Raw genomic sequence first — 23,637 nt, 5'->3', positions numbered from 1 at the left:
GAGAAGAGGCACACAGTTGGCACTTAGTATAGGCTTTTTGGGGGCAGATAGGGGGCGCAGTGGATGGAGCACCAGCCTTGAATTCAGGAGAACCCGAGTTCAAATCTGATCTCAGACACTTAACACCACCTGGCTGTGTGACCCTGGGCAAGTCACTTAACCCCGAGGGGGGGGGGGAGAAAAAAAAAGTATAGGCATTTTGAACTGCACTGAATATCCAAAAGTCTCCGGGAAAAAATACTTTTGTTTTCCTAAATTTGTTCCCAGGTCTGTTACTGAGCGACTGCATACAGAGCTTTGGCTGGCTGCCCGCTTCCCGGTGCACTTGGGAAACACGATCAACAAAACGATAAAATCCTAAGTCAGCTATCTCGCGAGACTTCCTTATCCCACCCTTCGACTGTCGCCATATTTTTCGTCACTTCCGCTCCAAGGTGCACTTTCAGCGCATGCGTCCAAATGTGCGCCTGCGCAAAACCTCTTACGCTCCCTCCGCGCCTTTCCCCTTCGGGTATAAATTGGTGTGCTCTAAGCCAACTACTTCTTTTCGGCCGTGATGTTGGGATTGTCCATTTCTGGTGAAGAGGTAAGTTCCCATGCTTTCCCCTATCCGCTTTCTCTGGCATGCCCTTCTTCGCAGTCTTCTGTTTTCTGACTTTGTTTCCTCCTTCCTGCTTGACTGCAGAGGAGTGCACGGGGCTCCTCGCGCTGAGGGAGACTCTCGGGTTCTCGCCGCCATGCCGGCTCTAAGGCTTTGCCGTGCCTTGGGCCCGCTGCTCCCCAGCTCCAGACAGCCTGGTGGTGCAGACCCTAGGGCACCGGGCCTGAAATTGGGAAGAGTGGATTTCACAAAACTGAACTCAGCCGTGGCTTTTAGCTGGTTTGCCTCGGTTTTCTGCGCTCTAACGGGGAGGTAGTAACTCTCCTCCCAGAGTCCACGTGCCTGGCACTCAATGGTTGTTGACTCATTTACTCCACCCCCAGGAGAGCCTTTAAATCCTGTCCCATCAGCGGTAGTTAATACATGCCCCGTGCTAAGATGCGCTGTGGGCAGAGTAAGCAGGCCAAAGATTGAGCCGGAAGGACCTTGGACCTAACTTGGCCCCTTACCTTAGATTCCACAACTTGGTTAAGACGTGAAAATGTGCTCAGGATGAACACCACCGTTCATCTCCAGGGGCTTGTGGTTATGTCTGATTGGCGGCGGTGGAGAGGGCAGAAGTAAAGGCGGAGGGAGCCACACTGAAATGGTGAAAGCTTAATGGAGGCACACTTAGTACAGGGTTAGGAAAGGTCTTTGGATGCACAGCCACCGGCTGTGGAAAGCGGCCACGTGGGCTGATGGTGCCCCCTAGCGGGAATAGGTAAGGTTGGCGGTAATGGAATATGTTGGAGTAAGGTGGGATGTTATGAAAGCCTTCTGAGCTACTTCACAGTGCCAGGGGAAGCTCATTAGGGAGCCACTCGAGCATTGGGCAGGGCAGTGGTAGCTGTAGGAAACGGGGCTTCTCAGGGTAAAATAGCAGCTGAGTAAAATGAATCTTCCATAATACTGTTTGATATTTGGAGTAATCTTGTAAGAAATGGCTTTTTCTTTTTCTCTTGGAAGGTGGGGTAGGTAGTCCTTGTAGAGAACCAATCGTACCTACAAAGAAAATGTTTGACTTAGAATGACTTATGTCATGGGTTTTGAGGGCATGATGGTAATAACATGGCCATGCTAAAGACAACTGACCTTCTTTAGAAAATAGTTGATAAAGCCATATACGAGAAATGCTCTTTGAGTCATGTCAGGTTTATTTCCGTAAGTTGAACCTTCCTTGAATATTCAACGTGGATATCCTGGCTAGATAATGCCAGGCTCTGTCCAAGTGGCGAAAGGGAGCGTATGGTCTTGTCCTATGACGTACAGTCCCATTCCACAACGTTGGAGATCAAGCCGGGCCTTGTGTCTGCACCTGCATATTCCTAAACCTTCTCAGAGTCCTGGACTATGACTGAGGAGACAAACCATGCAGGAAACAATATTACTGCTCCACTCATTTGGGGAGCATGAATTTGTTTCTTGCATTGAAAAATGTTGTAACCTGTTTTCTCTTGCTCTTTAGGGTTCTCATGCACAGAAATAACTCCTGAAGAGACTTGGGGTGAGTTCACAAGCAATTAACTTAAACGTCTGAAGCTACCAATCCAGTGCACTCTGATTGTCCTTTGGGAGGTGTTTAATACAATGCTTGTAGAAACTGTTGTATTTTCCTTTAACCTGTGGGAAATTTGTTAACTACCCCTTAAGTGTCCTGAGGTGGCAATTGGTAACTTGGCAAAATTTGGGAGTCCTGGCCCCTTACCCCCCTAGGTTTGACAGCTTGGTGAGACGTGATAATGTGATAATTAGTGCCCAGTTAATCTTTTTAATACCAGTATCCAACATAGATACCCTGTAGAGATGAATCTCTTCAGGCTGTGTCTTTGTGGCGGAAGGGAGTGTAGGGCTCAGCCCTATGACATAGAGTCCCATTCCACAATGTTGGAGATTAAGCTGGGCCTTCTGTCTGCACCTGCATATTCCTAAACCTTCTCAGAGTCCTGGACTGTGACTGAGGAGACAAACCATGCAGGAAACAGTACTAATTTATCCAAAATAGTTTTATATGCACTTTTTACATGACACAGGAATAAATTATTGCTTCTTGTTTTCAGGACCTTCTTCATCTGCAGTTTCTTTCCCTGGAATAGAGGTAATTCCTTTATTACTAGAAACCTGTGGTGGCTAGCTTTGAAGTTGAAAAACTTGTCCTAAGCCATTCATTCCAACGTGAATATCCTGAGGGTCACTCCCCAGGCACTGTTCATGTGGCGGAAGGGAGCATAGGGCTTTGCCCTGTGATGTACAGTCCCATTCCACAACGTTGGAGATCAAGCCGGGCCTTGTGTCTGCACCTGCATATTCCTAAACCTTCTCAGAGTCTTTGGACTATGACTGAGGAGACAAACCATGCAGGAAACATTTTTTAACATTTGATGTAATTTAACTGCTTAATTTTTTTAAACAATTTTTTTGGGGGTAGTAAAATATATTTTTTCTTTTTTAGGTAAGATTTTGAAGCACTCCACTGCTTAGTGACCTTACTTAAGGAATGTATGTGATGTTGACCCCAGATGACGCCTTTTTTAATAATGGTTTTTAAATAGACTGTTGGGTATTGTAGCTCTTAATATGGGTAAGTCAAGGATCATTCTAGTGCGCAACAAAAAGGGATCTCTCACCCTCCAAAGCACAAAAGTAAAATGTAGAAAAAGGAAAACAAGGAATGACAACCTTTTGCTGAAAGTAGTCTAATCCTCAGAAGACAAGAGACCTGGCAGCTGAAAGAGTTGTAGTTGCTTCTTCCACAGTGAAGGGGTATGCTGGACATTGGCAGGATGTCCAGACCAGTAAGAAAGCACCTGCTGACCACAGCTAGTCCTGGGCAAGACAGTACAAAGACTGAATGCTGAAGATTGGGAAAGTAATCTTTACTGATAAAACTAAAACTCCATTAAAGGTTACATGGAAATCTTTTGGGTTTTTTATACTTCTGTGGGTCTGGGACTCTTGTCTATGGTAAATTATGAGAAATTTTATGAGGTTAGATTATGAGAAATATATTGCTAGACTGAGGGACAATTCCTCCAAAATTGCAGAAAATCTCGAGTGGGGTATAAGCGTTGCAATATTGTCTTGCAACATTCCCCTCTTGCTAAAACAAATTGATCCAATAAATGGAGATAAACGTGCTTAAGTGTTTTGGGGACTCACCTGATTTAAATCCTGTAAATTTTGTGGTCGGTCCAGAAATGGCCTGCTCTTCATTTTGGCTGTTAAGTATGCCTTTGAAGATGGTTTCATTATTACAAAACTTGTCCATTCATTCCATGCTGAAATGGAATGATTGCAGCATAACATGATTAAAAGTTGCATGTTAAAAGATGTGAAAAAATTGTAATCTTTGATTTCAATAAATTTTGTTGACTTGTGCATCATTGTTGGTGTGTTTTATTAACCCTTAGAGTGTTTAGGTTTTAAACAATTGTAAGCCAATAATCAAGTTACTGAAGTAACCAGTGCAAATTAATAAGATAAACCTTCCTGCTCCTCATTGAGCCTAATGTTAATCCTACTGACAATTCATAAAGGATGGGAACTCATGTTTTGTGGACAAACCTGCTTGGCAGGTAGAACTGGCCCCTTGGGTACTTAACTTTGCATTTCCAAGCCTTCTACCTTTCCTTTTCGATTTAGGGTTTTTAAACCTCTAAGGGGAAGCTTTACCTGAACACAATCAGGCAATTATCCTTGCCTCTCCCCCCCTGAATTGGGGTGAAGCGACTTGCCCAGGGTCACACAGGATGTATTAAGAGGTGGACTGGTACTATATCCACTGTGCCATAACTGCCCCACCATAGAATACTTAACAAGGAATCCTTACAAATATATGTCCAGAAAAGGGTGGGGGAAAATGGTTTTTTGCAGTACTTGGAAAAAGTTGCTCAACTTTCCTAGGTTTCCTAGATTTCTGACCTGGAAGCTGTAAAACTGATCCTATGTATAATGGAAAAAGCAAAAATATGTGAATTGTCATTTGCTTTGCCTCACTTTGTTTCCTATATTTTAGTGTATTTAGTGTCACCTTGATCTGTCTGAAATACTTGGTCCAGCAAATTTTCACAATTGCTCAATCTTTTCAATACAAATTTGTGAAGCTACTCCCTAATATAAAATTGTTTAGGTATGACTCATTCCTACTCTGCTCTTTCCCTACTCTCCCTGAGTTAGGCAGTTAGGTGTTGACATAGTGCATATGTGTTGGCCCTGAAGTCAGGACATCGCTTTAAACTGCCTCAGTTTCCTCATCTGTAATATGAGTGGCAAATTAGGTATCAGCCAAGAAAATCACAAATGTAGTCATGAAAAGTTGAATCCAAGTGGAGAAAAAAGATATATTTCTATAGAGGGTCATCTCAGTGGAGTGGTGATGGCAGAAATAGCAAACAGGTGGAAAAAGAAAGGTGGTCACTGTAGGGGACAAGAAAAACGTAGAAGAGGGTTTTCTACCTGAGAATCAGCTTAGGCATCCTTAAATGTAAAGTTGGAAATCACTGGGAAAGGTTGAGAATGATATGGCAATCCGCTTTAGGATTGCACACTTGCAACTTATTTTTATTTATAATTTTTTTATAACATCCCTTGTATTCGTTTTTCCAGATTATCCCCTCCCTCCCCTTGATGACAGGCAATCCCATACATTTTACATGTGTTACAATATAACCTAGATACAATATATGTGTAAATACCATTTTCTTGTTGCACATTAAGTATTACATTCCGAAGGTATAAGTAACCTGGGTAGATAGTAGTGCTAACAATTTACATTCACTTCCCAGTGTTCCTTCTCTGGGTGTAGTTGTTTCTGTCCATCATTGATCAACTGGAAGTGAGTTGGATCTTTATGTTGAAGATATCCACTTTCATCAGAATACATCCTCATACAGTATTATTGTTGAAATGTACAGCTATCTTCTGGTTCTATTCATTTCACTCAGCATCAGTTGATGTAAGTCTCCAAGCCTCTCTATTCGTCCTGCTGGTCATTTCTTACAGGACAATAATATTCCATTATCTTCAATGCTTTAAAAGAAACTTTAACTTCAATTTCATGCATTCAAGTAACATGTATTTTGAAAGAAGGGGGAAAAAAACCCAGCACCATCCTTTCATTCAAAGGACTGCAAGTCTATTAGGTAGTTAACTATCATGTGAAGATTCACAAAATAAATTAGTTCAGGAAACTTGGGCTTTGAATGAAGAAGCTATCCCCCATGAGTACCTCCCTGGGCCCTGTGATGTTTGATTTAGAGCTTACTTTTGGGCAGGTGGAATTCCTAAAACACTCAATGAATAGCATTTGGAGATATGGACAAGAAAGTTTTGTCCAGTGGTGTGCTGAAATCCCACAGAAGGATAGGGAAATTAGAGTAACAATTTTTAAAGTTGAATTCATCTGGCAGAATGGAGAGTTTCTGAAGGTGATAAAGCCTAGAAATGAGGTGAATTCCCAGAGAGCTTTCCTTTTCAATACTGAAGCTCTCCAGCATCCATCCACCAGAGGTATGAGTTTCTCAACAGAATGAATCTATTCTGGAGATAAGGATCAGAGAAGTAGCCAGTTAGAAAATGAGAATTTCTTGCATCCCATTTTTAAACAGTGGAGGTTCAGGAAAGATTTATCTTTAGTATTCAGATGAAGATCCGAGATGTACAGAACAAAGATGAGAAAGCTATCCAAGACAATCCCCTTTGGATAGAAAATAACATCTGCATCCAGAAAAGGAACTATGGAGATTAAATGTAAAATAACACATACTGTGTTTACTTCTTTTTCTCTCCCCGATGGTTTTCCCCATTTGTTCTGATTTGTCTCTCCCAATATGATACATAAAGAAATGTGTATTAAACAAATTTTGAAGAAAATAAAATGTCCTCTGTAAACTGGGGGAGGAGGAGGGGATGAGAAAGCTTGAGGTGCAGAAACAGATTTTGCATGAGAAAGGAGGAAAGGAAGCATCAGAGATAGGCTCCTCAGCGACCAAGCAGTCAACTCCATATTTGCCTATTATAGATTAAAATAATCTATAATATAGATTAAAATAATCTATAATAGAGGCTGGATTTTCAAAGCTACAACTCTGACATACCTCAAGATTCACATCTGGAAGGAACCTCGAGTTCAATCTGAAGGGAGGTCTGAGGAAGCCTAGCAAATTAACTGAACTCTTGTCCATCTTCTCTCTTCTTGACAACTGAACGTGTGAGTTAGGAGTCTTGAGGGAGGAGAGAGGAGAAAGCATTTACTAACGTCTCCTACAAGATACCCGGAACTGCGCTCAGCATTTTGCAATTCCTATCTCATTTAGAAAGCCCCTACTAAGTGTGAGGCACTGTGCTAAACACTGCATTTGGTCCTCACAGTTACCCTGGGAAGGAGGCGCTGTTCTTAGCTCCATTCTGCAGCTGAGCAAACAGGTAAGAAAGTAAGTGACTGGCCCAGGATTACACTGCCTAGTGTCTGAGCTTCCTGTCTCGGGAGGAGGGCGGTGACTCCCTCCCTTTGAATCATCTGGATTAACTCGCTCAGCCGAAACCAGCCGGGCGTACTTCTCGGGGTAGCCAGCAGAGGTCGCTAGGCTTTTTTTTCCCCCATTCTCCCGCCCCCAACAGCGGAGACTGCAAAGCGCATGCGTGAGAGCAGTTCGCGGCCCGGCCTGGAGAGTAGGGGAGTTCCGTTTAGCCCACCTGGATTGAGGTAAAACACCCTGGGATCTAGGCTCTAAGCCTAAAATGGGAGGTGGGAGGGTACTGCTACAGGCCCGGCTTCTGCCGGCTTCGCGGTGAGGGAGAGGAGGACTGGCACCGGCAGGGGCGGACGACTTGAGCGCCGCGCGGCCCCACGTGAAGCCCGCCAGAGGAGGAAGCGGCGTCCGCGTGTGCACACCCCCTTCCTCCGGCTGCCGCTTCTCCAAGCTGGGTGAGCCGCGTGCGCGCGCGGTCTGTGCCCCACGCTGCGCGTCTCGGGAAAGGCGCGTGCGCCCGGTTCGGAACGTGCCCGGGAAAGGCGCGTGCGCCCGGTTTGGAACGTGCCCGGGAAAGGCGCGCGCACGCTGCCCTCCCCGCGCCGAACTTCCCGGGCGAGGCGCGTGCGCCCGGCTGTGAAGGTGCCCCGGAAAGTTTCCCGATAGTGCCCGACCATCAGCCGGGAGCCAGCCGCCAAGCTCCGTCCCCGCAGGCTGTCCCCGCGTCTGGCGGGTTCGTCGGTGCGCTCCCGCCGCGTGCTCTCTTGGGTCCTCCATTTAAGCGCTTGCGCCGGGCGGGAAATTTCAAATTGCGACCTCTCGGTCTTGAGCCCCGAGAAGCTGCGGGGAGAAGAGGAAGAGGTTGTTGAGCGGTGAGAGGGCGCCGGGAGGAGGGAGGGCCCCCACCTACGCCTCTGCTCGCCTCTCGAGCTCCTCATTCTTCGGCTGGCTGGAGCCGGGCTCGGGGCGTGCTTCTTCCCCGCCTCTTCCGAAGGGAGCGGGACAGAAACGGGGCTGGAGCCTCTGGCTCCGGGGGCTCCGAGGTGCCCGCTGTTTTGAGAGCTCCCATTCGGCACTAAGACACTGCTCGAGACCACAGGGCTGGGCTCCTGCGTCCTTGGGTCATGACCCACTCCTGTCACAGCTTCAGGTGCTTCCTTGTAAAGGGCTTAAGGTGACGTCAACTCTGAAGCTTCTTCCAGGGCTTCGGACTCTTCCAAGCATCCCTGCTGGCGAAGAAGGCTGACCACTCCGAGTCCTCCTAACTCACCCTTCTCCCCTAGCGCGTCGGCCAGAATCCCGCAGCCTCTCTCAACTGGCCCTCTCCCAGGAGAACTTTTCAGTCTGGGACAGGCCTTGGGGTGGCTCTCGAGGCCAAACAGCTGAAGACGGTCAGAGGTTACAGTGACTCCTCAGTGAGAGCCAGCGTGGAGAGCACTTGACAGTTGCTCATTTTTAAGCTTTAGAAACCATCTGGTCCAGGACTGGACCGGGACTTCCAAGGGCTCTCATTGTCGGATTTATGCCGTCCCAAGGGAGCGGAGGAGAGCGTGCCTGTCTGAGGGGAGAGGGCCTTCAGACAGATGGAACAGACCAAAATATGTGTCTGGCCATCGTTTGATTGTTCATGACCAGTTGTCCATTGGAAGCCAGGCGGCCCTCCATAGACAGCTCTCTGGGGTTTGTCCCTTGTGTTTGCATCTAGGAGAAACGTCAGAACTGGAAAGGACTTTAGAGGAGGAGGAAGAGTCTTTAGGGATTGTTGCAGCACTTGTTCAGTCATGTCCCACTTTCTGTGACCCCATTTGGATTTCCTTTATAAGGAATTTCCTTCTCCAGCTCATTTTACCAATGAGAAAACTGAGGCAAATTTATTTCTCTTTTTTTTTTTTTTTTTTTTGGCAAGGCAGTTGGAGTAAAATATCTTGACAGGGTCACACAGATAGGAAGTGTTAAGTGTCTGAGGCCATCAGGTCCTCCTAACTTCTGCATCATCTAGCGGCCCCCATGGAGAATATTCAGGAAAGAAGTGAGGAGTAGAAGTGCTGGTGTGAGGATTAGGTCTTTTCCAAAGTCTCATCTGATCTGTGCTTCTGTGACGGGTGGAGCACAAGAAACTGGAAGATGTTCAGAGAGAAAAAAGGAGACGACAATGATGTGCTGCTAAATGTGCCACAGCCTACTAATCTTGCAACACAGTTGTGTGTGGAGTATGAGACACTTCAGCCAGAGAGAGGGGAGTGTGTCTGTCTATCTGTCAGTCTGTCTAAATTTAAGTGTATTTAGGGTCTTGAGGAAAGGCAGAGGTGACCTAAAATATTGTTTTGTAAATTAATTAGGACCTTAGAACTGGTATTGTCTGAGCTACTGGTTAACTCCCTGGGGTAAGGGAAAGTTTGGTTTTTCTCTGAACTTTACACTCTGCCCGCAGCCCATTAAAAAAATACCTTAGACCCTGGAATGTTAAGATTGAGGAAGAGAATCGGGAATGCAGAATGATTCTCAGCTCTATGTGTCAAGCCCAACTCCCTCCTGAGCCCCAATCTAGATCATCAGCTGCCTAACATTTCCTCCCCAAACCCTCCCCTTTCCCAAACTTGCATGTTACCATGAAGGGCAACGATCTCCCAGTGGCCCAGAATGAAAACCTCAATCTCATTCTTGACTCCTCAAGTATTCAGCCCCTTGCTACATCTTGTCACCTTCAGGTCTATCATGTATGTCCTAATCTCTTCACTCACACTGCTGCTGACCTGGCCCAGGCCCTGTCACCTTTCTCCTGCAGTAGCCTTCTAAGGAGACTCCCTGGCCCAATTCTCTGGCCACTCTATCAAAATGATTTTCCTAAAGCACAGCGTTGACTGTATTACTTTCCCCACTCAGTCCAAAAATGACAGTGGCCCCATTATTTCTAGAGTTAAGTAGAAAATATTCTTTTTGTGCATTTATATCTTTTTACAACCTCTACTCTTCTGGTATTTTTACACAGACCAGAGACACTAATAAATACAGTACCTCATTTCCCAGGCCTTGCCTTTGCCCTGGCTATCCATTGTGCCTATAAATGTTCTTCCCCTTAGTCCTGATGTCCCAGGTTCCTTCTGCAGGAGGCTTTTCCCAGTTCTCTTCTTCCCCTTTAAACACTCCCATGACCTCCTTGAGATGACCATATTTGGGTACATACCTATATCTATATATATATATATATATATATGTCCCTGTGTTGTCTTTTCCTTTAGAATGTAAGTTTCTTGAGGGAAGGTGCCATCTTTGGGCTTTTTTTGTATCCCTGATACTTAATAGTGCTTAGCTATTGATGAACACATAGAACCACTAGAACCAGATCGATATGTGATCAATCAAAAATTTCATTAACTGGCAGCTAGGGGGAGCAGTGGATAAGGTCCCAGGCTTAGAGTAAGGAAGACCTGAGTTAAATTGTGCTTCAGATATTTACCTGCTGTGTGATACTGGACAAATCACTTAACCCTCTTTGCCTCAGTTTCCTCAACATGTAAAATGTGTTGTTTTGTTTTGTTTTATTTTTTTGTCAGGACCAGATGAAATATTTGTAAAGCACTTAGCACAATATTTGGCACATAGTAAATGCCATATAAAGTTAGCCATTATTAATTATGCATAACAGATGAATTCAGAGACAGAATGGAGTTGGCTTTCTCTCTTTTTTAGACTTAGGAGGTAAGGAGAAAATAGTTCCTTGGTCAAGTGTCTTCTAAGAAGAATATAGAAGAGGTTGAGAGGCATTCTAGGGGAGAAAGGAAAGACGAAGGAAGTGGGGAGCATTTATTAAGCTCTTAAAATACTTTAACAAAGCCTTAGAATACTAATTCAAAAGTAAGACTGTCAAGGACCTTCCTTTCTAATGGGGAGAGCTTTGCAACAAAAGTGTTCTTGGAAGATTAGTTGTTCTTTTAAATTAATGATGATGGTATTGATTTGATTCTGTCCAGAGCAGGAGGTTGAGAGCTTGAAAATGGCAGCTGCCAAGTGGGTGGCCAGGGTGAACAGTTGGTTGGGATAGCTATCATTGTGTAAGACTGGCTGGACAAAGTAGACAAGATGAATTTATCCTCACTTCCCAGTCAAGACAGCTGAAGCCCAGGGCTGAAGTCCAAAGATGGGTGGCTTGTCCACCCCAGGTTCCAGCTGTCTGGGAAAGCTGCATGAGGTGGGAAGTATATACTATTTGGAGTCTGATTATACCATAATCCAACTCAAATACTCTTTATTTGTGGGGCCATGGACGAATTCTTGCACCTCAGAAGCAAGGTTTTCTCATCTGTGAGATAGAAATGATGTTTGCTGATACTGTGTCGGTTGTGAGGAAAGTGTGTTGTAAACTATTACACAGGAATAATGACCATGATAAGGAGAGGAAGCATTACATAGTCTGGTCAAACTTTAATACTAAAAATTATGAAAAGTAGATTCTGGTTTTCAACACAGCTGTTTCTTCTTAGTGCTCCTCCCTTCTTTCTTAGAAGTTAAAAAAAAAAAAATGTTGGCCATGTCTGACTGCGTGTGCCACATGCCAAACCTGTAGTCTACCATCTCTGCCAGGATCAGTCCTTTTGAGTCAAGATTGTTTACTGCCCTGGTAGCAGTTCTTTCTGGGATGTTTTCTCAGTTGTGGTGTCCAACATTCTCTTGGTTTTGTTTACTTTGTCCTGCATCAGTCACCTAAATCTTAACAAATTCCCTTGGATTCTTCATAGTCCTTGTTTCTTAAGATTCTGTAACACGTGTGTGCCACTACTTATTTATTCCTAATTTTGCTGCCTCCCAAAAGTGCTTCCCATCCTCTTTGCCTTATAACAAGGCCCTGATGTATTAATTAGGAGTAGTGGTGATTAATAAGGCTTTAAATTTTTTTTTTTTCAGCTCTCCAAGATGCCAGCCAAACGCTTGAACAAGAGAAGTCCTCCAGCAGAAAATGCCACCATAGAAAGCAAAAAAGTAAAAGGTAATTAATTCATTTGAATGAGCCATTATTAACAGCTTGCTGAATGCCAGGTGCTGTACGAGGATCCAAAATGATACTGTCCACAAGAAGTTTACCACTTTACAGGGTGGAGAGGCCACATCTGCATACATCAGGATAAGAGATCAATAAGGTAGTTCAAAGTAGACTTCTCATATCATTCTATCTTATTGCCCCCCAAGAGCAATAGCTGCCCTTTGGAATGTTTGATGCCCCTACTGTATGTACTCTTAGCTCCCCTGAACAGATGTATCAGAATGGGTGCGTCAGAATGTAACAGCTGGGAAGATCCTTAAAACAGAAAGTATCAGAGCTAGGAAGACTTCCAGAACTCAGAATGTCTGCTAGGAGGGTCTTTACAACATGAGAAGTCAGAGCTGACGCTTTAGAATCCAGGATGTCAGAGCTGGTAGGACTCTTAGAACACAGGATGGGGCTTTAAAAACCATCCTAGGTGTGCCTAGTCTAATTTGCTCATTGTACTGATGAAGAAATTGAAAACCTCAGGGCAAGGTGTCACACAGATAATTAGTGGCAGAGCCAGGGGCTGATCTCTTTGTTCCCTATTTCAGATTCTTTTCACTTTGCCCTACTGAGGATACATAGAGAGAGCCATCTCTATTTCCCATGCACACCATATAAACCTCTCTTTCCTCAGGTGTATAGGCGAGGTGGTACATGAGGGGAGGGGGGAGTGAGACATCCCAGGGCCAGCACAGTGGGTTGGCTCTGTAAGCAGGGCGCTTTGTGCTTGGGGGAAGGTAGCAGGGAGGTACAAGGAATGCTGCCCCTGGGGTGAAAGGCCTCTCAGCAGCTGGTAAACTCAGACTCTGTTTCTTCCTAATGCTGGGGCAGATGCGAATCCACCAGTCACAAGTAAGAGCTGTAACTTCCTGATGTTCATCCCTTCCCTGCCCGCTCCTTGCCTGACCTCAGTCCTTCCAAACTACAGCTCAGCTGATCCCTACCTTTGGGCTTAGGGGGAGAGAGGTGGCAGCCACTGCTGTGCCATTGTCCTTTCTCCCCCCAGGTTCCCACTGCCATCCTGTCCCATGCCCAGGCCTGCCTGGTTCTAGACATCACCAATAACTGAGGGGGGAGGGACAGTAACAGTAAAACTTGGACTTGAGACCTTTCTGGAACCATTGGCAGAGTTCTGGGCTCACAAGGAGTCACCAGAACAAGCATGATTATTCCCATTTTACAAGTCAAGTGATTGAGGGTAAATGAGACAATGGCTTGCTGAAAGTCACCCCTGATAAAGGCAGGACTGTCTGTGGGAGGTCTCCTCATGCCCATATCCAGTGCTCATGATATTCCCTCCCTGACTCCCACCACTTCTGCTTCCCCTGATCACCTGAGATGGGCATGACCCTTTACCTGTCTTTATCTGCTCTCAGACTAGGGAATGAATTGAAGGAGAGAGAGGGGGTTGGTTTTGTTTTTTTGAATGAATTTTCTGTGTAATAGTTTTGGGGTCATGAAAAAAAAAAGTCAAGTCCGGCCAACCCAGAGTTTCCTTGAAGGCCCAACAACATTCACCACATTGGACTCTGGGATTCAGCCTTCCATTCCCCGAACTGTAACTGACTACAAGTTTTCTGCTTTGTGGCTTTGGCTCCCTCTCATGCCCCCCATCTCTGGATTGTCAGGGAACTTTGGGCCCTCTTAACCTAAAACGGGACCACTTAGGAAAATAAAGCCACCCAAAATAATGAAAATTACTAAGTGGGATTCTAGTGCTGGCTCCCACATTCAGGGCTAGCTGTCTACAGCTTTGTTTCTTCCAAGCAGAAATAGAAGCAGCTTTGGGCTCATTGGGCTGCCTTCTGTTAAGAACTGCTTTTCTGCAAAAGCTCCCAGTCAGGAGCTTGGAGTCTTTGTCTGGTGCAGAAAAGCAGTCCATTTCTCTCCCATCCTCTGAACATTTCCTCCCTTTTTTCTTTCCTCCCTTTCTTCTGGACTGCAGTTGGCCACAGGTCTCACCGAACAGAAGCAGGCTTGGTGCTGACCCTGGGCCAGGGGGACGTGGGCCAGCTAGGCCTTGGGGAGCATGTGATAGAGAGGAAGCGCCCAGCCCTGGTCCCCATGCCTGAAAGCATCGTGCAGGCCGAGGCTGGAGGAATGCACACCGTGTGTCTAGGCAAGAGCGGTCAAGTGAGTATGCAGGGGATAGAGGGAAACTTCCCCTACATTGGTGGAGAGGATCCTCCACCTTTCCCCACCATTGACTATTGATGGGTCTCTAGCAGTGACGCATCCGTAGCCACTAGTGAGGGCCCCTTGTGCCCCAGGTGTTGACTGACAGTGCGGGAGCTCACAGATAGCTGCTGTGATTGAGCCGACTACTCGGGTGGTTATTGCCCTGGACCCTCTCGGCCACCCACACAGAATGCAGAGTAGCAGATGCTGAGCCCATGGCTCAAACCCCACTTGGGGCTGACAAGTGGGCTTGTGTTCTGGGAACAGGTCTACACCTTCGGCTGCAATGATGAAGGTGCTTTGGGAAGAGACACGAGCGTAGAGGGCTCGGAAACGGTCCCTGGGGTAGTGAATCTGTCGGAGAAGGTGGTCCAGGTTTCAGCGGGAGACAGCCACACTGCGGCGCTCACCGAGGATGGCCGAGTTTTCCTCTGGGGCTCCTTCCGGGTAAGGCCGTCACTCTGAGGTCTGGGGGAGGGAAGGCACCAGGCACAATGCTTATGTGAGAGTCTGAATCCCAGAGATTGACAGTGATGGGTGCCCACCTTGGGACAGAGCTGTGCTAGCTCTCCTGATTGTGCAGACTGTGATTCTCTTGTTTGTACTTGTCTCTCAGGTCAGGGGACCACCTAGATAGGACAGTAATAAGGGACTTATTATAATTGAAATGCTGTCTTTGGCCTTAATGATGTACAGTCCAGTGGGCAGGTGGGTGACCAGTTGGAAACTTTATGAGTGGCAAAGGATCATCATCCAAAGGGGCAATACTGGAAGGGACAATTCAGGAAAACTTCCTGTGATCCTTTTCATTTGATACAGTAAGACAGTTTTTTTGATGCGTTTTTTTATTACAATGCTGTCACTTCCAAATGATACCTCCTTCCCATAGTGCCCTCTCCCATAACAAAGAAACAGCTAGATCACTGCTTTGATCCCTAATTAAGGTGTCATTCAGTAAATCAAGGCTGCCATATTCAGACAGGAGATATCTCTAGGTGTCACAGGGACTTAGAAAATCCAAAGTTAATATCATCTAGATTGTATTTTTATTTATTTTGTTAAGCATTTCTTAATTGTGTATTCATCTGGGTCCAGCTGCTCTGTTGCTTGTTTGACATTTCTTCCCCTTGAATCACAAGGTTCCCTTAATCTCACTGAATTCTTCTCAGTCATTTCCATTGGCACAGTTACAGGCTATTATCCTCACATACTTACATGTTACTGTGGGAGCAACCTTTCTCCAGCCTCTCACCTCCCATTTCTGCTTTGCTTTTTGCTACTACAAATATTGGTGCTGTCAATATTTGTACTTGGGAGGTGAGCCTCTGAATTTGACTCAGAGGAATATATTGAGAGGTGTGAGGTAGAGTGTACGGTGTGCTGACCTGGAAGTTGTGGGATTAACTTTTGCTTCATACCTCCTAAGGTTGATGTAAGGATCAGATGAGATGATGTCTGTAAACCTGAAGGTGTTGTGTAAAGCGAGTGACTCTCCACCCATCCATGGGACAGTGCTGCAGCTGCACTTAAGATTTGTTACAGTTTCTAGTGTAGAATTTTCTAGTGTTGTTCCAAACTGTTCTCTAGAACAATCGGTCTGAGAAGGCTTCCTGTAGTTGGTGACCAGAGCTGGGATGTAACCAAGAAGGGAAGAGGCGTGGGGCAAGCAGAAGGGAGGAGGGTGGTTCGAATTCCAGTTATGTGGGCTATTGTGGGTACTGGGCTAGGAGGCTAGCAAGAATGAAATTAAATGCAGGGAGAGAGCCTGGTGAAGGAGGAAGGAGCAGCCATGGAATAAGTAACACATCATCTTCCTACCCCCACTCACAGGACAATAATGGAGTCATTGGCCTCCTGGAGCCCATGAAGAAAAGCATGGTTCCTGTACAGGTCCAGCTTGATGTTCCTGTGATCAAAGTGGCATCAGGTAAATGCAGAACTCTGGATGAACCTACCTTTCTCATTCCCCCCACCAAGCAGGATTTTGATTTGAAGAAGTATAGAATGGCCTGGGACAAGAATTTGTAGGGCCTTAGAGCCCAGCATGTCAAAGCTGGGAGGTACATGAAGGAGCTCACATTTAGCCCAGTGTGCTCCTTTTGCAGGTAAAAGTGACCCACAGATGGAAGAGGACTTGGCAGGGGTCACATAAGAGATTAGTGGCAACACATATGTTGAGCTAAAATTCATGTCTCAGGCCAGGAGAAGGAGCCTCCAAATGATGCTTTGGCCATCACCTGAGGATTATTCTGGCCAGATGCTAGGCTACCTGGTATCCCCAAGTTGTCTTTCTCTCTCCTTAAGGCAATGACCACCTGGTGATGCTGACAATAGATGGCAATCTGTACACGTCTGGTTGTGGGGAGCAGGGCCAGCTGGGCCGGGTGCCCGAGTTCTTTGCCAATCGTGGGGGCCGAAAAGGACTTGGTAAGTGACTTGGGCAGAGTTGACCTTAAGGACACAATGGAGACCTGCTTTTTTCATGGACCTCTTAGGTTCTGGAAAGCATCTCTGGCTCTGTATTCCCTTACCTCACTTCAACATCCTTCTATATACACTTTGGGCTGAGCCACAGGGTTGAATAAGTAGAAGAAATCCTAACAGTCAAAAATCCTTTGACTCAAAACATTGGGCCTTTGGGAGGGTTGTATCTGGCCAGATGTGTTGCGGTATAATTATAAGTGTCTGGGCTGAAATGATCAAACTATGGTTCACAGAGTTGAAACTGAGGAGGGGTGAAAGAAGGTTCTGGTCTCTATGTTCTCTTGCCACCCAAGAGTGAGTAGAGTGTCCAGCAAGGCCACCCCAAAGATGGCCAAGAAAGAGGTTGATTGTCCTCCTGCCCAGCACTTCCCTTCCCCCCCCTGTACTCTCCCTGTTCCCCGTGCTATGCTTTCTCCCTTTCCCCTTCCAGATCGATTGCTGATCCCTCAGTGTGTGCTCCTGAAGTCCAGGGGCCATCGGGGCTCCGTCCTCTTCCAGGATGCCTTCTGTGGTGCCTATTTCACCTTCGCCGTTAGCCGCGAGGGCCATGTTTATGGCTTTGGCCTCTCCAACTACCACCAGCTTGGTGAGTCTTTGGGCCCTTCCTGGGAATGGGTCTGTGGCCCCGGTGCCTGAGACATCCCCTGATCTGCCCATAGCTTGTCTGAGACTTCTTTCTCAGTCCAGCTTTTCCTCCTCCTTCCTTTTTCCCAGTTGCTCTCTGTGACCCTCTGCAAGAGGTGAGAGGGTAGAGTCATAGCCTTGTCCTAATAAGGTTATGTGACTTGCCCAGTGTCATATAGCTAGTGCCATTGTAATGGGATGTAGCTCTCCTTTTCAGCCCAGAGTTCTTTATACTTTATATTGTCTGACATCATAGTGGATTGACTTTGGGAGACAGGCTCCCACTGGGAATGCAGCCAGTCTATCTCCCTCAGCCTGTTGGGCTCCTCATCCAAGCACCCAGCATAGGCTATCTCTGAGCTCTCTGGGGCTAGATACCAGAGGGACGAAGCTGGGGCTGAGCCAACCAGGAAAGGAAGCCAGGGTGGGGATTTCCATTGGCCAGGGCTATGAGAAACTGATTCTTCAGCTTTTCAGCCTATTTTGTGTTAGGAACCTCCTCTTAATTTGGCAGACTGGAGAAACTAGTCAACCCCATCTCAGAATAATGTATTATTTTAATATGTAAAATAAATATTGAAATGCATTTATCCAATTTAAAAAATATATATAACTTAGTACATTAAGTAACAAAAAAGCATTTCAAATATGGGCAATATTTTAAAGATGTATCAATGTGAAGATTTTTGTTTTTGATTTCTGTTGGCAAAAAAATTGTAGTGTTGATTATACTCCCCTTGGTTTGTCATCTTTGTTCATTATAGAAGGAAATTTTTTTTTTTTCAGTTAAAGGTTAGTGAAAATAAATTTTTAATATTATTTCGACCTATATTCACAGACCCCACCTTAAGAACTGCTATAAAACTGATAGACTCCATGATGTTGCAAGGAAATTGCAATTACATTGTAAAGTCTAGGGTCTCCCTCATTGAAAAACCATCTCACTATAAAAATTCCTTGAAATTGTTTTAGATTTCCCTCCGTCTTCACCAGCCTCTCTTTATTCAATCTTCGCCTTTTTAGTTCCCTAAGACATAGTCCTAGGTCTTAGTAAGGCCCTATGTTTTAGGCTTAGTAGCATGAATTTTAGCTGCCCAGGAATGCTCCCTTTTTCAGCATAGTTTTCATAGGTCTCACTGACTCTAGTAATGTTGCTTCATCCACTGCTTTATTTTTGTGGGCTCTGTTAAAGTCAGTCAGGATGTCTTTAGGCTTTCTAGAAGCAGGGTTGAAGTCTCTGGGCACAGAAAACAACGGCTGCTATAAAATGTGGAAACTCTAAGGGAAAGAAAGCCTGGCAGGAGTCAGGTCATAGGGATCCAGTAGGGACAGGAAATGGCCTCCATTCTTCTCTCTTGGTGTCCATACAGCAGAGCATTTCTTAACCTGAGGTCCATAAACTTAGGTTTCTTTTATTTTGGTAACTGCATTGCAATATGGTTGGTTTCCTTTGCAATCCTCTGCATTTTATCCTTGTGCATGTTATTCTGAGAAGGGGGCGGTGGGCTTCATGAGACTGGGCCAGTGGAGTCTGTGACGCATCAAAAGTCAAGAATGCCTGCTACAGCAGTTAGGTGCTGAGCTGCTGGAAGCTCTGTCAGCAGGTGGGGCCCTGCCCAGCAGTCTGCATACAAGCCCACCAGGAAGGAGGGGCCATAACCTCAGGGAAGTCCCTAGGGAAGATGGGCAGGAGCCACAGGACTCCTGCCTGACCACATGACTTGGGATCTCTCCTTAGGTACTCCAAGCACAGAGCCTTGCTTTGCTCCCCAGAGCCTGACATCGTTCAAGAATTCCACCAAGTCCTGGGTGGGCTTCTCTGGAGGTCAGCATCACACAGTCTGCTTGGACTCAGAAGGTGAGCTGCTCTGGTCTGCCCCCATACCTCAGACTGTTAGTTTTGGGGTTTGAAAGCCCAACCAGCCCACTCCCCAATGTTTATTAACAACCTATATGGTAGACACTGTCCTGGCTGCTGGGTATATAAGTACAGGGTTGGGCGCTCTCTGTCTGACCTGGCTCCCCACCCCTACCCCAACAGCTTCTCCAGAGCCCCTCAACTGACAAGACTGAGGGAGTTTTATGAGGTAATTCCTTGGGCTTTCTGACTTCTGGGGTACTGCTCATTTCCTTACGGGGTAGCTGAATCCACCAAAGGCGCTGAATCATTGTTCCTTGCATGTGACCCAGCCTTTTGTCTTCCTGCCACTTCTCAGGGTTACAGGATGGCAGGCCCTGATCCCAGGAAGGGGCACACTAAGGGTTGGGGGGAGCAGGGTCAGGGGTCTCACCCTCCACCATTCCTCCTGACTCCAGGTAAAGTGTACAGCCTGGGCCGGGCTGAGTATGGACGACTGGGCCTTGGGGTAGGTGCCGAGGAGAAGAGCTGTCCCACCCTCATTCCCAAACTGCCCCCTGTCTCGTCGGTGGCCTGTGGAGCCTCTGTGGGCTATGCCGTCACCAAGGATGGTGAGTCAGTGCCTTGTCTGGCCTTCCTGGGGAGACGTTGTGAGCCTGGCGGGCTGGTAGCTGGGCTCTGATCCAGTCTCTGCCCTTCAGGGACTTCTAGACAGAGGGGAAACCATACATTTAGGCCAGTCTGTGATTGTCCAGGCAGGGATCGTGGGGTGAAAGTGTCCCAGGAGCAGGGGGCTAGGGGAAGGATTGAGGGTAGATAGTTGGGAGTAGAACCACAAAATCAGTCATACTAGAAAAGCCTTAAAGTAGTGGGAGCTCATGTCTTGGGGAAGTCTCGTGGTAAGGACATTTGTGCTGGGGTGAGCCCTGGGCTTGGAGCTCCAGAGCTATTGGTGAAGGGGGAGGGGGTGGGACATGTGGGCATTTGGGACCAGGCACAGGGCACTCACTTTTCCTCCTCTTCCCCCAGGCCGAGCCTTTGCTTGGGGTATGGGCACCAACTTCCAGCTGGGCACAGGAGAGGATGAAGACGTCTGGAGCCCAGTGGTGATGTCGGGCAAGCAGCTGGAGAACCGGGTCGTTTTGTCAGTGTCCAGTGGGGGGCAGCACACGGTCTTACTGGTCAGAAACAAGGAGCAGAGTTGATAAAACCCTTAATGAAACTGTCTGCTCTCCCTGCCCCCTCCTCCACGGGACAAGACTCCTTCAGCTGTCGCTGGAAAGCCTCTATCTACAAACCTTTACCTGCCCCTCTAGCAGCAAAAAGTGAATCTTGGCTCCTTTAGGGAATCATCTGGGAACATCAGGATGAAGGGATTGCATTAAAATACGCAAGGAATGAATGGACACTTCCCACCTCAGAGCTGCTGCCCTCTTGTCTGTCTGATCCTCCTTCCCCTTCAGACCCCTCCACCCCGGATGACTTTGGGTTAGTGTTTCCTGGAAGTATGTGATGGGAGCCCTTACAGGTCCTGTCTCTCGTGCCTCTTCCCCACACCACTGAGAAGCTGAAACTTTCTCCCTTGGGATGTCCAGTTCCCATGATTTAAAGTCATCAGAACATTCACTGAACAACTGGCTTTGTCTTCCCTCCCTCAGTCTCTGTACCACAATTGATGTCACTCCCCCTTCCTCATCCATCTGGGGCTCTCAGTTAAGGACAAGGCTTGCCCACTTACCAGAAGAGGAACCGGGACAAGGTTTACTCCCAAAACCTTAACCAGGTATCTCAGCCCATGTCCCCCAGAAAGGTGCCTGTCCAGGCAAGGGAGACACTTGATGGGTGGCTGTAGAGCTTGGGGTGCAGACCTAGCCACTTCCCTTGGCTCACAACTTGCTCCAGGATGATGAGTGTCCAGGCCAGAGACAGGGCAAGGCAGACCCAGGAAAAGGAATTAATTCCCACAATTCAGCCTGGCCTAAACAGACTTCATTCATCATTCCCCTCAGACCAGTCTTATGCAGTGCCTCCCAGTGACTTCTTGCAGGCAGATTCCAAACATCACGAATGGCAATTGTGTTTTTCTGGGAAAGAGAACTATCTTTTTATAAATTAATTTTTATCAGTATAAAAATATAAGGGGGGTTAGGGGACTGGTTTTTGGAGGAGGGGAACGTCAATTTGTACAGTAGCTCAGAAAATAGTTTTGCTTTTTTTTTTTTTTTTTTTTTTAAAGAGTGTTTAAAAATATTTTGGTTAGGGAGAGTAAGATCTTTTAACAGTGAATAAATTTTGAGGATTTTTTTTTTTTTTTTTTTTTAAGGAATGGGTCTGTTCTTATCTTTACTCCATAAAGGGGTAAAGTTTGCAGTGAGGGCAGGGGAAGTGAGGGGTCTCTGTCCTTCTGAATCTTAGCATCTAAGATGACTAATTCTCCAAGTCTCTTGGCCTCAGATGAGCTTTACAGACAGAACTGGGTTGGCAGTCATTAAAAATTAATATTATTTGAAGTCGATCCATCTAGGGACACACTTGACTATGTCTGTCCACTGGTGTCAGCCCTGTGTCTGTGGTTACCCATCCCCCCATTTGTTGCTTAGGTGGGGCCTGGCTACTGTTGTGGAAACACTAACATAGATCAGAAGTTCTGGTACTAACAACTTGGCTTTCTGTTTTTAGGCAAATAATTTTACTTTCTGGGCTTCAATTTTTGTGAAATATTATTTAGAACTGGATGGTGTCTTTTCTAATCCCCTCATTTCCTAGGGGTGAGAACTGAGGCTTTAAGAAGTCTACTGCCTCATTCAAGATGACACAGCTAGTCATTGGTAGAGCTGGGATTCCAATACAGAGTCCATTGAATTAAAATTCTGAACTATTTTTTCTCTTCCTATGCTTTCCTTGCTTTCAACATGAGGATAATCACAGTTATCCCATCCACCTGGTGGGGCTGTTAAAAAAGGATGGTGTAGAGACCATAGAATACTGTGTTGCCATAGAGACATTTGTTGCAATTTTCATTTTAAAATACTAAGCAGGAGTAAGGTAGGTGCCACAAGTCATGGATGAACAACATTTGTAGCTGGAAGGGACTTTAGCTCTAGTCCCACTTCTCTCATATTCCATAGGAACAAACTTCTGGTAGACAGGTCCAAAGCCCAGGAGGACCTCTCAGCTGAGGAATACTTGATCACTGTGTGTGTCCAGAAGAGATGAGGGCCTTCTTACTAAATCCAAAACTAGGAGAAATGCTAAACTTGCCAAGAGAACCAAAGTCCATTTTTAGTGGATCTCAAGTGTTATAGTCTGTCTCTAGTCTAAATCACTTAAACCCTTCATTAAGTTAGGGGGATATCCACAATTGCTTATAAAAATGGTCCTCTTCAGTTCTTCTTGGGAAACAGCCTGGCAGATTGGAAGAAAACTATAAATTCTGGTTCTAGCCCTGTTGGGATGAGTGAAATCAGTAACCTAGGGGTCATGCCATATGAAGACTTCAGGGAAAGCTCTCCAGCATGTTCTGTTCCCTTTTTGGGCTGACCTGATAGGTTATGGAATATCTGGCTTTAAATTTGTGGTCTTTGCTGGGCATAACTAGGATGTCTGGACTTGGCAGTCTGGGGGGGTGGCTGGTAAAGTGGCTGCAAGGGACTGAATCTGGCTAAGCTCCAAGCCTGCTGGTGGGGCAGGATAAGTGGAGAACCTCGGATATGTCTGTTTGTCTTTGAGTAACTTCTTTGTTTGGGGCAAGTTGTTGAAAGGGTTAACCTAGCAGTTTTCTAAGAGTTGATAACCATACATTACAGATTCTTTATTCATCTGTGAAACCCGGGTAATATCTTCCTGGCTCCTCTTGAAGGGCTGGAAGATTGCCATGGCTGTGAAAGTATTCTTTGCTTAAGATAATTTTCCATTATAAAGTGGCTAACAAAATATAACCAGTCAAACAACGAGGAATGAAATCCCCAACAAAACCATGGAATCCAAATTATTTTTTCAAAAAATACATAAATATGACAAAATGATAACAAACCTTGTGTTTGGTGTCTCCCTTTTGAGTCTCCTTTTTGAAAAAAAAGTTTGTCATTGTTTTTCAAATGTGAATTTGCATGTTCTTACTCCATTGGAGGAAGTTAGTGGGAAAAGTTGGGTTTGATTTGTAGCCACGGGTCACAAGCCTCAGGTTTCTCATCTCCAAAATAGGGATAATATCTACTTGAGATATGGAGACAACCTCTTGTAAAATACTTGTGCGTTAGTAGGCACTTATGTCTCAGGTGCTATGATAAGTATTGAGGATACAAAGGGGAAAAAAGGATCGTTCTCAAGATGTCCACATTCTAGTGGGTGGTATCAC

General features: G+C 45.9%; 1 protein-coding gene, 1 long non-coding RNA gene and 3 other non-coding genes across 6 annotated transcripts; all 5 read left to right on the top strand.

The window, feature by feature from the left end:
- Positions 1-451: 451 nt before the first annotated feature.
- LOC141563877 (uncharacterized) lies at positions 452-4,018 on the top strand. Its single transcript, XR_012488531.1, has 4 exons — positions 452-586; positions 2,109-2,147; positions 2,701-2,738; positions 3,093-4,018. It is a non-coding gene; the product is annotated as an uncharacterized LOC141563877 (long non-coding RNA).
- On the top strand, positions 1,829-2,027 carry LOC141565224 (small nucleolar RNA SNORA73 family). Its single transcript, XR_012488903.1, has one exon. It is a non-coding gene; the product is annotated as a small nucleolar RNA SNORA73 family (small nucleolar RNA).
- On the top strand, positions 2,425-2,627 carry LOC141565225 (small nucleolar RNA SNORA73 family). The gene has a single exon (XR_012488904.1). It is a non-coding gene; the product is annotated as a small nucleolar RNA SNORA73 family (small nucleolar RNA).
- LOC141565223 (small nucleolar RNA SNORA73 family) lies at positions 2,811-3,010 on the top strand. The gene has a single exon (XR_012488902.1). It is a non-coding gene; the product is annotated as a small nucleolar RNA SNORA73 family (small nucleolar RNA).
- Positions 4,019-7,200: 3,182 nt separating the features above from the next.
- On the top strand, positions 7,201-23,312 carry RCC1 (regulator of chromosome condensation 1). 2 transcript variants are annotated; one of them, XM_074305604.1, is made up of 10 exons: positions 7,201-7,343; positions 12,013-12,094; positions 14,082-14,269; positions 14,582-14,761; positions 16,145-16,241; positions 16,619-16,741; positions 17,229-17,384; positions 19,161-19,280; positions 19,739-19,891; positions 20,310-23,312. In XM_074305604.1, the coding sequence occupies exons 2-10, from the start codon at positions 12,022-12,024 to the stop codon at positions 20,483-20,485; spliced, it is 1,266 nt and encodes a 421-aa protein (XP_074161705.1). In that variant the 5' UTR covers positions 7,201-7,343; positions 12,013-12,021; the 3' UTR covers positions 20,486-23,312. The 2 variants fall into 2 exon arrangements, with proteins under 2 accessions (XP_074161705.1, XP_074161706.1); XM_074305605.1 differs by lacking the exon at positions 7,201-7,343 and adding an exon at positions 7,613-7,982.
- Positions 23,313-23,637: the final 325 nt, after the last annotated feature.

This window comes from Sminthopsis crassicaudata, chromosome 3 (assembly GCF_048593235.1).
Source record: "Sminthopsis crassicaudata isolate SCR6 chromosome 3, ASM4859323v1, whole genome shotgun sequence".
NCBI lineage: Eukaryota > Metazoa > Chordata > Mammalia > Dasyuromorphia > Dasyuridae > Sminthopsis > Sminthopsis crassicaudata.
The sequence above is the reverse complement of the archived record's forward strand: the minus strand, read 5'-3'. Positions and strand labels throughout refer to the sequence as shown.